This window comes from Sturnus vulgaris, chromosome 4 (assembly GCF_052056855.1).
Source record: "Sturnus vulgaris isolate bStuVul1 chromosome 4, bStuVul1.hap1, whole genome shotgun sequence".
Lineage (NCBI taxonomy): Eukaryota > Metazoa > Chordata > Aves > Passeriformes > Sturnidae > Sturnus > Sturnus vulgaris.
The window spans coordinates 15,083,948-15,097,616 of record NC_142246.1 but is presented as its reverse complement, the minus strand read 5'-3'; the positions used below and the strand labels follow the sequence as shown (position 1 = coordinate 15,097,616).

Here is a 13,669-nt window from a genome sequence, read left to right as displayed (position 1 = left end):
TGAGTCGTTGTAGAAAAACTGTTCCAAGAAGATAATACAAGGACTCTGTGGGAAATGTGAAAAAATGTACCACACAGCTAAAAGGATAGAAAGCACAGGAAGTGATTGTTTCAACTTCAGCACAGATTTGTTGTAGTACTTATTACTGACTTTTTCAAGTTTAGAGGATTTTGCATTACTCACATAAAATTTTATAAAAACTATGCATAACGTGTGTTCTGACTGAAGCTTATAAGCCTGCTGCATTGCTTGCCCTTTTCTGAAAGTGCTTCTTTATTATTTCGTGTTATTTTGTAAGACATCTGATTTGTATAACTGAACATAGGGCACTTGCCTTCATTTTAAGGCTAATAAACAAGGCACATTTTTAAAACCAACAAAACATTCTTAAATAGTAGACTATTTTACTAATTATCTTGTCCTCTGCATTCAATACCATTTTTACTTTCTCTGCAGTTAGCTTCCATGAGCTTGAAAGAGAAAGAGAATGGGAAAGCAAGCTTTGCTGCTGAAAAAAAAAAATCAAAGCCAACCACCAACAGCTTTTTGAAAAAGAGTGTTCTGGTTGTTATAAAACATGTATATAACTGACAACTGATATTATCCACTGGTGAGATATTGTTCATACATCTACAGCATAACATTACCAGAAAAATCATGCTGGTTATCAATCCACATGTGCTCAATGCAGTTTGAGGATTTTGAGAATGCCATATATATCTTTTATCATGTCACTGTAACCCCTCACCTCCCACCAGTTCTCCAGACACACTCCCCACTACGTTATCTCCCCTTTGATGCACGTATCAACCCATTTCACCTCTGATATTTTTCACCTGAATGTGGACCATGCTGTGATGCTTGACTGACAGTGGTTGAGCACAAGCTCCTGTGCTGGGGGGAAGGACTATCTTTCTCCTTCACGTGGACAGCCTGTGGGTGTCTGTCTTGCCAGGTAAAGAACTCTTACAGTGTTGAGGAGGCCAGCTGCACCTGTGGGGCAAATGCCTATATGAGCCCATTTTGCCCCCACACACCAAGCTGACCAATACAGCCCAAACCAATATATGCTCCTTCCTCACAGGAATTGCTTCCTCAGACATGATACCAAGCTATGCAAACGTGTAGCTTTGGGATTACTCAGTGTGTTAGCCGAGTAAGTTGAGGTCTGCCTACAATATGCCTTACAAAATCATCCATGGCTATGTTTGCACTGTACTGATGTGCTCTCTCTCAGTGGAAGGGAGCTTGTGGAGAGCTGCAGAAAGCATCCAAGAAAAAAAGTAAATTCTATCTGAGCTAAATCCTCTGAGGTCTCAGCAGCCTGTGCTTGTCCTCAGACTTCACATCATGAATGGTGTCCTCAGGCTTTTCATTGGGCATGGTGGTGATGACATGAGGTGCTATTCTGGCAGATGCAAACTGGATTGAAACTAAAAATAGAATTTATCTAAGTTGCAGCTAATTGAAGGTGTGTGATGTTGCTGATTTTGCCTGGATGACAATCAGGAACTTTAGAAGTGGAAAGTCCTCCACTATACATGGTATTCTGTCTCAGTCACTCACAGCTTGTCTTCCAAAGTTTCTAAGGGTGAAAGTGACATGCATTTTTCAGATTAGATTGTTTAATCTTCCCTCATATAGGCTGCATATGTTTAACAGTATTTCTAGAATACGTGTAAGACTTTTTTTTCCTGCCTCAGCTTCCCATCTCAGCATGGCTCAGAGGAGAGAGTGGAGATGAGAAACTGGTAGAATTATATTTGTAGGCATCTGTCTCCAGAACAACTTCATTCCAGAAAATATAGCACAACAGACCTTCCTATGTGCTTTCGTAGCAACAGTTGGAATATTTATACCATTTGGGGGTGGGAAGGGGGAAGGCAAGGGAGATCCCCAGCATAATGACCAAGTTCTTAGCACATGTTAATTGGTGTGGTTCTAGTGAATTGCCTAATTTTCATGGAATTGTTTGACTTAGGCCAATAAAAGATGAATCAAGTCAATGGCTGTGAAATATGTAGGTTGGTCCCTTAACCCACCGCCAGCATGAACACACCACAGAAAGGCAGACACCTTTTTTCTGCAGCAGCCAAGCTTTGGCTTTGAGGTCTCTGTCTAGGTTCTGGTTCAGACCAGCTTGGGTACCTGCCTAAAAGGATTGTGGCAGTATGTGAGGGTATGGCAAATATCACTTTATCTTAACATCATTTTGCTTATGTTTTTACATAAATCTTTTTTTTTTTTTTCCATGTTTAGCATTCTGCTAGGTCAGATGAAGTCAGGGGTCAGGGGTGTGCTTGATTTAATACAACTGGATAGTTTCCCTGGTTTTTGTCCCTTCCTTTTGGTATCCTGTCATTTGAATGTTATGGTTTTGCTTTTATTTCTTGAGACAACTTTTCTGGGTATCATTTTCTCTGCTGCGTTGGTCCTTTATGCTGGTACAGATTGCATTTGTTCATCTAAAATGCCTGTCCTGCACAATTTCCATCATTTTTATGGTCTTACATTTTGTCATTTTCTGCTTGAGTTTGGTTATGGTTTGTTATGTTTTGACAGTGGTTTGTCACACAGCTGTGAATAACCTCTTAGGTTTGCTTTTAAAACTTTCTTCTTTGCAGTTGTTGAACAAAGTTAACTGAACTACTCTTTCTTCAAACTGAATGATTAGCACAGACAGAAGTGTGAGTGGCTGTATACTGCAAGCAGGCAAATCATTTGTTCTGGCTTTATTTGCATTCAGAATGCTGAAATTTTTTGCAAACACAAATACTCTCTTTTCTAAATTTTCATCATGGGGAGTGATGGTTTTGATTTATAAGACATGGAAATTTTAGAGTTAAAACTGGAGCTTCCTCATCTAAGGTATGTCTTTTTGTCTGTGGAACAAGAATATGGGCAACCCACCCCTTTCTCACCTCCAGACTAAAAAAATCAGCTTAGAATGTATGCTTCCTGATAAATCTGCCTGCCATGAGAAATTCTGAATTTTTTGATGTCATGTAAGGGTCTGGCCTGCTCTGTACTATTAGAAATCTAATTCAGTTGTTTAAACAATAAATTTTATGGGCTCTGAGTATTCATTTTAGGATCGAGTAGCAGGCTCCCTAAGTACTTAGTGTTGTCAATGGATACAGGGAAAAAAAATTAAAGCTTGAAGCTGGTACGGAACTGTGCGGGGCTGGTGCTCTGCTATTTGTGCTTCAGCTTGAGACACTGGTTATGAGACCTGCAGGAAAGGAGCTGAGAGTTGAGGCTGACTGTGGGCCAGCAATGTGCCACTGCAGCAAAGAAATCAACAGCCTCCTGGCCTGCATGAGGGAGAGTTTGAGGGAGGTGGTGGAGGTGACCATTCCCTCAGCACTGCAGAGTCAGGTCTGGTGTAGGACAGTCAGTTCGGACTCACGATTTTGAAGCAAGACATGGATATCTATACTGGAGTGAGTCCAGAAACGAGATGTGAATATGATAAAGGGCTTGGAGGATTTGCAGTATGGGGAGAGGCTGAGAGAGTTGAGACTCTGCAGCCTGGAGAAGCCAGGCATGTGTGTAAATATGTGATGGAGACAGAATAAAGAAAACAGAATCGGACTTTTCAGTATTGTGCAGTGTAATGCAAGAGGCAGTGAGCACAAAGTGAAACGCAGAAAATTCTATTTAAACACAACAAAAACTGTTTTCTTTCAAAGGTGGTCAAACACTTGCACAGGTTACCCAGAGAGGTTGTGAAGGCTTTGGAGATACTCAAAACTCAATTGGACACAGCTCCAGACGAGCCACTGCAGATCTCTGAGTGGAAGGTGGGATGGTTTCCAGAGGTGCTCTCCAAGTCCAGGTTCTGTCCTGTGAAAGGGATCTTGGACTCTGCTGCTTGCTCACTACATTCCCTGGTCTAGATTCTCTTAGGCTGAGGCTGAAATATTCAAGATCTGATGAATGAATTTTGCACTGAGCAGTTCTTTAAAGACTGGTGGTCAGCTGCCAGTGTAATAAGAAAAAGATTGGGAGGAGATTTTGTTATTGGCTGGCTGAACCTTAATTAAAAATTATTCTCATGCAGTTTAACTTTGTGCTGAGACATATAGAGGATTTTATAGTTATTTTCTGATTTTTTTTTTCTAAAATGAATTCTAGTGGAATATTGCCTCTCTTCGGAAGGATCAAGGATTTAAGACTGAGTTGCAGATTATGTATCTGTTGAGAATAAGGGTCATAAGGTGCAGGGAGTAAAGCTGAGTTCTCATTGTCATAGTTTCTGTTACTTGCTCTTGACTCAAGTGTGTTTTAGAGGATTGAAGTGCTGGTTACACTCTTTCGAGAAAAGGAAATACGCTGTCAAGTGAATCAAATTTTACACGCAAATCTTCACCAGGGTAAAATGTTAGAAAATACTGGAGAAAAGGCACAGTCAGACCTAACACAATAATTGAATTATACAGGCTAGAAGGAATTGGATAGAATAAACCTATACATTTGCAACTTTATAATCTTAATGTTTTGGGTTATAGCCTTTAACTGTAGGCGATGTTGTTGATATAAAACAAATAAGATACTGCAGATGCCATGGAAGTGTCATGGATCTAAACAAAACCAATGGGTTCTGATTGTGGGAAGGATTCAGTTGACTCACTACTGATCCCTGTTATACATCCCACTTTGTAATTTTGACACGAAATTGAGAACTAAGGCAAATTGGTTAGAAACAGTAGATTTCCACAAAATCCAGAAGGTGCTGTGTAGATAATTAAAAATAAAAATAAAAACGTAAATTTAAGTACATGGGAAGAATATATATAATACACTAATTTTACTCCTGAAAAGGTGTGCTTTTGCAATATGGAGCTACTTCTTCCATTCTCTTCCAAATTTCATGATGTTTAAAATTTATGTGTGTAGATTATGCAGATGTTTTCTGAATGTGCAAATACAATGTAGCATATTACTAGCATAATACTATTAAAAGTACACTAATGTACTCTAATATAGTGTTATCATTATTACTATTGTATAGATTTTATTTTTTTCTTTTTACTTTTTAAAGTAAAAGTAAAGCTTTTTACTTTTTTAAAAGCAAAAGTATTACTTTTACTTAATATTTAGTTAGTATAAATAAACAGAAATTTCTGTAAGTGGAAATTAATCATACATTCTAATTTTTATTCTGAAAGTAACCTACATGTTAGAAGCCCAGTCTTACACACTAGATAGGGATTAAAAAAGGACAGGTCTGTGTGTGCCAGATTCTGCCTTGGATACATGTGGGTGGTTTAATCAACATGGACCACATGTCTCTGAGACAGAATTTGGATTTATTAGACTGCCTTTTCACTGCCTTCTATGCCACACTATCAAATCTGACAGTGGCTTTTCCTAGGAATTGACAGATTTGTGTTGTCTGGGTTTGAATCCACTGGGCGGATAAGGTCTTACAGAGGTGGAGAAGCAGTCCCATGAGCATCCTGCCATGCAGCTCTTTCAGAGAGCAGGCCACAGTGCTGAAAACTGGAGATTTGCTGTTGTCCAGCTTCAGAGAGGGATCCCTCCCTGCACATCCCAGCCAGATGGACTGTGTCTGGAAGAGAACACAGCTGATGTGCTCTTCCACTGGGACAATTTTGGGCAAATAGAAGTGTAGGCAGAGCAACAGAAGTGATGTCACTACATAACTCCATGAAGTTTAGCTCTGTGTGCACTGATTTGTTTACTTCAGTTACAGCAACATATGTAAATGAACATGCCAAGCTCTGACCCACGCAGATGTTAGTTAGTCATGCCCACAGATGTCAATTAACAATTAACAGAAAGCTCATGCTCTCTTTTTCAGTGCCCAGGAAGGTTCATTTGCAATCAATGGGCTGTTGTCTCCTGGCTTCCCTAGTCCCTGCATCTGGCTGAGGAGAGTTAGTTACATCTCCATTTAATTACTGAGATCCAACTGTGATAATCTCTCAAGCAAGAGACTCTCATAGTCTGCCTAGAGCTTTATGAGACAGCTCAACATTTTGTGTTTGGAGCCAAAAAAAACCCCACAGCCCCAACCAGCAGAGTTCCTCAAGCCCATCTATAGCATGTTGATGAGATAATCAGCTGCAGGCTGCACCAGAGCTTCCAGAGCTCCTTTGAGCTATAGGCAGGGGGTGTTTTTTTCATTCCATTGCTGATTCTGTGGAACTTTAAAAGACATTTTATCTTTTATATTTTTGGGTTTATTTTTTTCTGTTTTATTACTTATTTTATAACCTAGCTTTAATTAAAGACAGAGGACTTGACAGGATTCAAGCTGCAAAAAAAACCAGCCTGAAAGCAATAAAACCAATATTTTTATTTCACTGATTAACACTTCCATAGTTTCTTTGCTACACCAACTTGGCAGTTATTTTACTTGGTATATATGCTAAATCCAAATGTCTGATCCTGAGAGCTGCTGTTGTAAATGCAACACATGAGCAGTTCAGCGAGCAAGGAGGGGTTTGCTATCAAGCCCTGCTTCTGCAAAGAGGCCGTGACCCTTCATTCTGTAGAGGGGGCTTTGAGATTTTGACAGCCTATCTTTGGCACACAAAGGGAGGAAATGTTCTTCTGCTATTCCTAGCCCACAAATAATACCAGTTTCCTGTGAGCTAGAAAAACATGTTTACTTTCTGTTTTACTCAAATCTTCCGTGGGGAAAAAAAAACCCAACCATCCAACAGTACCATTACCACCACACTATGTGGTGGTACCAAAATTATAATGTAAACTAGTTTTTCAGTTGGCTTTCTACCTGTAGCTCAGGAATTACCCTGAACTTCACAAGTTATGGACAATCCCATCTGGAGATCATTGGACTTTTTGGCTCAGTTTGGGATGGAAAATTAATTCTAGAGTTAAACGTATTCCTGACAGAACTAAGTGTTTTATGCTCAAGCAAACATATCTAAAAGGGAAAATAAAGTAAAGGAACAGGGTGAGAGAGGGACATCCTAATCATCTTTGTTGCATGGCCAGGCCAAAAAGCAGGAGTGTGACCTCAGTGCATCCCTTCTTAACTGTTACTGATCTATAAAGCTTCTTGCCTATGTTCATAGATTGAATTAGTTGATTTCTGGACCACTCATATTTTGGGAGGATGGGTGGGGGGGGTCACAAATCTATCTTACTTCAATTCTAAAATTGTTTTTTGGTCTCTGATGCACGGAAAAGTTACATGGAATCACATTTAGCCAAGCTGTGATGCTACAACCTAAGCTGAAGTTACGTCATGCCAGTGGAAGACAGCATTCTTTTTTTTGCAAAATATTAATTTCTGATATGCCTTTCTTAAAGACATTTTCATATAAATAACTATTTATTGTTGCTAAATCCAGCTGATCTTTGTCACTTTGCTTTGCTATCTGGGCAACTGCTAGCAAAATCAAGCAAAGATTACATGGCAGTGCCCACTTCTCATAAGAAATCCTCCTTCAGCTAGGGAGGAATGCTGCCCAGGACAAAATGATAATTTAAGGCAGCATTCCATCGATCTGGAATTAATGCCTGAGGAGTGGGTGATTTTTCTTTCTAGTATATACAGTGTCTTGCATTGGAGGGTGTCACGTTTCACACTATTAAATGGTCTTTTCTGGGTAATGGGACATAAAAGCCTCTTATTATTTGTGTAGATGAAGGCATTTTTTCCATGTTATGAAAGTATTACAAGTTTGTTTTTTAAATGTTTAAGAATCTGTATGCTTTGGAGTAGGGTTGCTCACCTTTGTGGTAGGGGTATCCCTTTGTCCTCTTTGTGGAAATCTGACTGAATTTAACAGATTTCAAAATATTTGGGGGGAAAGAAAGGTACCCATTCTCAGGTATTCAGTGCAGGCTTTAATGGAGTTTGACAGGTAAAATTTCCAAGGTCTCCCTTCCCAGGAACATAGCTCAATGAGGCATCCACATGCCAACTACATAGAGTAACTAGATGTTTTGCAGGTCAGGGCTATGTGGAATCATGGTCATTTCCATTACAAAACCCACAGGGAAGGCTCAGCCAGTCATGCATGCAAGACCAGGAAACCTTTCTTCTACACTGCTGGCAGATGTGTCTGGGATCCAGGTGGCCTTAAGAAGGAAAGAACTTGACCTGAAGATAGAGGAAAGAAAAGGGAACAGAAGAGAGGAAAAAAGCAGGGTAAAAATCAGGACAGATGCCATTGATATGATAGAAGAGAGCGAAATAGTAACTGGGAGACGAAAGGAGAAGATGGATGATGATTGAGTAAAGGAGAGTTGGAAGTCAATGAGAAAAATACAGGGAATGGGGATATGTTTGGCTGGGTAGGGGACAGAGAGGAAAGAGGTCCTCTTGACTGCTCTCTGGCTGATGAGACACTGAAGGGAGGAAGGAAAGATGGGATTAATTTGGAGAAAGAATCTGCTGTTACAAGGAGACTGAGTGGGAAAAAGTGCAGAGAGAGAATTTGGCAGGGGTAACCCACAAATTCAGGATCCAGAAGCAGTGCTTAGGCTGCTAAGGCAGGGAGGCTGGGACAAGCAGCTGTGGAAGTCTGACTGGGTAGGCAGGGCACCGAAAAATTGTGTGTGAAGTTGGCATTTTGGGCAGCATGGAGGAGAACAAGGAAACTGAGACAAAATAACTGGGCCTTCTTAATTAAGAAGAATAAAATAATCATGTAGATTTAGGGTAGGTTATTGAGTTTCCTTGAGGAAAAGAAAAAGAAGTATCATTGAGGAAGGGGAGAAGAGAAGGAGATACTGGGAGTTTAACAGTGATCTTAGAAGATAAGAAACTAACCATATGCTGAGAAAACAGACAATTGGACATGGGCATGGGTGAGAAAAAAGACTGTAGAGAGAATAAAGCCCTGACATTAAGAAAGGAAATTACAAGAACTTCTCCATACTCAAACTACTCATGCAAATACTCAGCTCAGAGCTCCTGTGGCTAAGATCTGTGTGCTAGCTCTGAAAGCTCCATGTGATGCTCCTTTAGGGAAGTGTGGTGTGGTAGGGAGGAACCCTACAAAACCAAGCACAGACACACATTCTTGAGCATGTCTTCTTGTGGACTAAAAGCCAGGCTCTAAAATATGAAGGAATTCCAATTGCAGTAGCACCCAAAACTTCATTCAGCCCCACTGGTGCAATTGGATGTGCTATTAGACTATACTTTCCATTATTGCTGCGACTGCCACTGGGGAATTGCAAACCCAAGGCTGGCATGCAGTTTGCTCTGTGCTCTGCAAGGGCTGAGTTCATTTCACAGGCATAAGGATGGCTGGATCACATCCTGAAGTTGCAACAAGTATCCAGTTGTTCCATAATTCTACCTTCACATTGTTTGGGGTCCTCCTAGAAAGTATCCTGCTACCTCTAGCAGAAAATACATGGTGTTGCAGAAATCTTGTTGACATGTACAGTGGCAGGCACAGGCTGAGTGTGTACATCCACATGTGAGCATCCATCTACTGCAAGTAGGGAAGGAAAAGCACCATTGCCATGTTCCTGTTCTTTTCCTCAGGAAAGGACTGTATGTATGCATGCAGCAGAGCAGGGAGTGCACACACATATGTGTTTGCATACTCATCTACACAATTATGCCTTGGAAGAGAAAAATTCAAGGAATAGTCCTTTCCACTAAAAAGTGCACAAAGTTTGGGGTGATCTCTAGGCCTCATAAGAGTTACTCCACAGCCTTTTGTTGTTCTTGGAAATTCCATCTCCTGCACAAAAACCCCTTGTTACTGCTGTAGAGTTTCATGTTTATCCTAGAAATGAAATGATCTTGTTAAGCCATTGAGTGCTTCAGGAAGAGAACTAAAACCTTGAACATGCTTCAGTCTTTCGTGGCAAAGCAGAACAGTGAGCTGAGGAGAGGTCTGCTCATTAACACAGGTTTCCATTACTGTTTCTACTGGAGCTGAATATTTAGCTATAAACATTTATGCTGGATATTTGCATCGGTTATTTTCAGTTCTGCAGACCGACGGGGTCTGCATGTGCATCTGTCATGGAAAATGAGGTTCCATGGAGCACATCCTTGTGTGCACCTCTATTCCCATTCATCCTTTTGGTCTCCCACTTTGTTCTTAACAGTAGCATATCCCTGTGGCAAACATAGATAACACTTACCAGGAAATAATTTTTACAAAAATGCTTACTAGTAATAAGAATAAATTATTCAATGTATTTCTAGTCTTCTTTAATGTTTTGTAGCTGTAAATACAGGGCAAAAAGCACCACATGACCATGCTACTTTGGAAACAGTCTATGAACTGCAGTTAAATAGTTTCAAGATATTTATGCAGTGCATAAGTCACATGAATAGAAGTTTATCACAATCAGTAGGAATGCTGAATTTTCCTATCACCCATTTGCTGCTTAAGATGATTAGCAGGAAATTTAATTTGTACTAATTAGCCTTAGGGGAGCAAGAAATTAACTTGATGGTTAAATTTCACTTTTTACTATATACCACACCAACATGAAGAAATTTGAGTTAAACCATGAATTAAATCCTATGCTAATACACTGGACTTCAGTTTTTCTAAATTAAGTTAAAATACTGTAAAAAAACATATTCATGGTTAGTGGGTGTGATTTTTTAGGATCTACGGTTATATAACAGTCTTTCAATGTATTGACTGAATTATCAGCCACTTCCAGAGTGTGGTAAGTTTTTGTACATTAAACTACATTGATTTGTGATATTACAGCAAAAGCTTTTACAAGTCCAAATTTTCTATATTTGCATATTTTCATTTTACAATATGCATTATGACTGCCTATACAATATTACACATTGCAATGCACTGAACAAAAACATTATTCACAGAACTACTGTGAAAATTCCTTATTTTTTAATTTGCAACACCCATTTGCAAATGCAGTTTTAGGTTCAGGAGCCTTTGTTCATATGCTGGCAAAATTTCTATGAAAATAGTTTTTTTAGAAATCACTCTCAAAAGTATACAGCAAATGAGTCACCACATAGTCCTAATAGACAAATTAGAATTAGGAACTAATAAACTCTAATCTTGTCTGTGGATGGTGACTTTTCTACCTCATTCTTCCAAGAGACCATTTAGATTGCTTGGTTTTTCCCTGTAAAATGGAGACAATTTTTATATATCCACCACTCAAAATTACTGTGGATTGATTAATGCTTGCAAAGCAATGAGTCATTTGGTATGGAAGTATCCATCTATTATAAACTGAAATGTTCTCTTATACCAGGCTTGTGGTTACATTCAAATTTATCTGTAGAGAAGGAGATGGAAAGCATCAGTTGCATATGAGGTAATTGCCTTTGATGTCAGTGCTGCTCCTGTCAGTTTGTGCATCTGAAACACACTCAGAAGCTCACTCTCACTACTACATCTTTGGAATTAGACCTTGTAAAACTTACCTGACACTACTGCTGAAGTGAGAGATGTGACTTCAGTGAGAGTTTTGCCCAGCTAAATAATTCTGAATTGGTAGCATCAGTCCATAGTTTGGGGTTTAAGTGGTGCATGTAAGGGAATTCAGGTGTCAGCTCAGACTTTTCTAGCCTATGGCATAAATTCTGGTCTAAAGAGAGACCTCAGATAGATCTGTGCATAGTCATACATTGTGTAACATTCTAGTTTTTCCTTCTCAGGTCCTCCTTTAATCCCCAGTACTCTGACTTCTCCATAGCAGCCCTCCTGTTGAATCAGGGGTGCATGTGCACGTGTGTGTGTGTGTGTGTGCATGTATGGGTGGGTATATATAAATATACACATGCCCACACGCAAAAAACCACATATATGTGTACACAACCTCCTTATATAAAAGTGCTTTGCTTTTTTGGGTGTAGAAGTATATTTCTGTCAATACTCACCACTTGTATTTATACACTTACGGGTAATATTCAGCTTTCAGTAGTAATTGACATCATGTGGGTTTTTGTGTAATAATTACTTTGGGACAAAAAACCTTGCAGATGGTTTCAAGAGTGACACTAACTTGCCATCAATGTAAAAAGATTAACTATGATGAGCCCACTCCCTCTGAATGGAGTCAGCCATTTTCATTGATTTCAGTGGGAGCAGGCACAACTTAGTCTTTACAAAAGGGAGAGAGCATGTATTATATTCATTAAATGAAAGTTTGATTTCATTGCGCTTAAAATTATTCATGTGCTGTTAGCAAATGGTTTGAGATTTTGTAACCTAGAGCATTTGCTGAATTCTGCTTTGTATTTTCCTCACAGCAATTGGAAGAACCCTCATTCCTCGTTATTTTAGCACTGTCTTTGAAGGAGGTGTAACAGACCTGTATTACATTCTCAAGCACTCAAAAGAGTCATACCACAACTCATCCATCACAGTGGACTGTGATCAATGCACCATGGTCACTCAGCATGGAAAACCCATGTTTACCAAGGTAACAGGGAAGACTCAATAAAACATGTTGTTGGTTTTTGGTTTTCTTTTTTCTTTTTCAGAGTGTTTAAGGGTGAAAAATATTGGCTGTTGAATTTTTCTGGTAGACTGAGATTATTTCTAATACTGAAAACCCTTGGAGCCATTTAATTACTGTTTTCTGTATTCATTATGTGACTGGAAGATTGTGTGGGTATCTCCTGTAATTCTCCCAAAAAGATTGGAAGAGAAGCACATAATGCCAGGCCAGAACTATCAGTTTTATGTGAATTAAATTCAGCCTGCCCATTTCCTTTTCTCTGGGTTGATTTTAAAGCAGCAATGAGATTTCACATTGCTGGTACCTACCATTTGGGTCAGTATGCATTACATGTGATACTTACCTGGTACAAGGACTATAAATCTCTAGGAAAATACTGATATAATACAGTAGGATGCCAGTCCAAAAGGCAGTGAAGTCAATGGAAGGAGTCGATTGAAGCACACTCGGGATCAAACTGTTAGTGACTATTCAATATTTGCAATTGATAGTGAATTATCTTCATGCATAGGGCACATCTAGTCTTGTAATTAAAATGGGTGCCATATATGAAAAGCAGTACCAAAAGTGTGAAAAAAACCCCTAAAATTTAAAAAAAAAATCAGTAAACTTGTTTCAAAATGGAAGTGAATACATTTTAATACATTAACGGTAAATAATGACAACAGGAAATACTGATTTTCCATCTTGTACCTGTTCATCTTTAGCTTTTTCATAAAGAAAAGAACAAAAGGAGAAGGGGCCACAGGGGAATCTGTGTTGCCCTTGATCTGCAGGACCGTGGAGGTTTTAATTTTAAGTTACTGTCTATTAACAGAATTATGACCTGAGTTATATGGCTTGTGCTGTTGTAGCATGTATGTGAGTCCCATCCCTTTGCAGGTCCTGCTCTCCATCTCCCCTGGGTGGGGCTCAGAGGGAGAAGAAGCTGCTGGTGTGGTGCACTGGTGAGCCAGGACATGTGAGCCCACTCCAGCCCCTGTGGCTTACACAGATAGACAGAGAAGAGACCAAACATTCCTATTTCACCTCTTTGCCACCTCACTGCTCATGAGGAGCTGTGAGTCCTGGCCATGTGCAGGAGATGTGCCAAAGTTACACAGTAACTGCTTCATTGCTGAGCTCCCTAAAGCGATTTCTGTGTCATTTCCCTTTGTGTTAGCTTCAATGCAAGAGCAAATAAAAGGGGCTTGGTTTGGGTTTTTTTTAACCAGTAAATACAGAACGCTTTTCTCAATTC

At 39.5% G+C, this 13,669-nt stretch overlaps 1 protein-coding gene across 16 annotated transcripts in view; it reads left to right on the top strand.

Moving 5' to 3' along the window:
• Nucleotides 1-13,669, top strand: part of LDB2 (LIM domain binding 2) — a 363,991-nt gene that overhangs the window by 298,634 nt on the left and 51,688 nt on the right. For all 16 annotated transcript variants that reach the window (XM_088163192.1, XM_088163182.1, XM_088163184.1 and 13 more), the window contains one exon: nt 12,218-12,390. In XM_088163192.1, the coding sequence (XP_088019318.1) occupies nt 12,218-12,390 (173 nt within the window). The remainder of the gene's footprint in view (nt 1-12,217; nt 12,391-13,669) is intronic.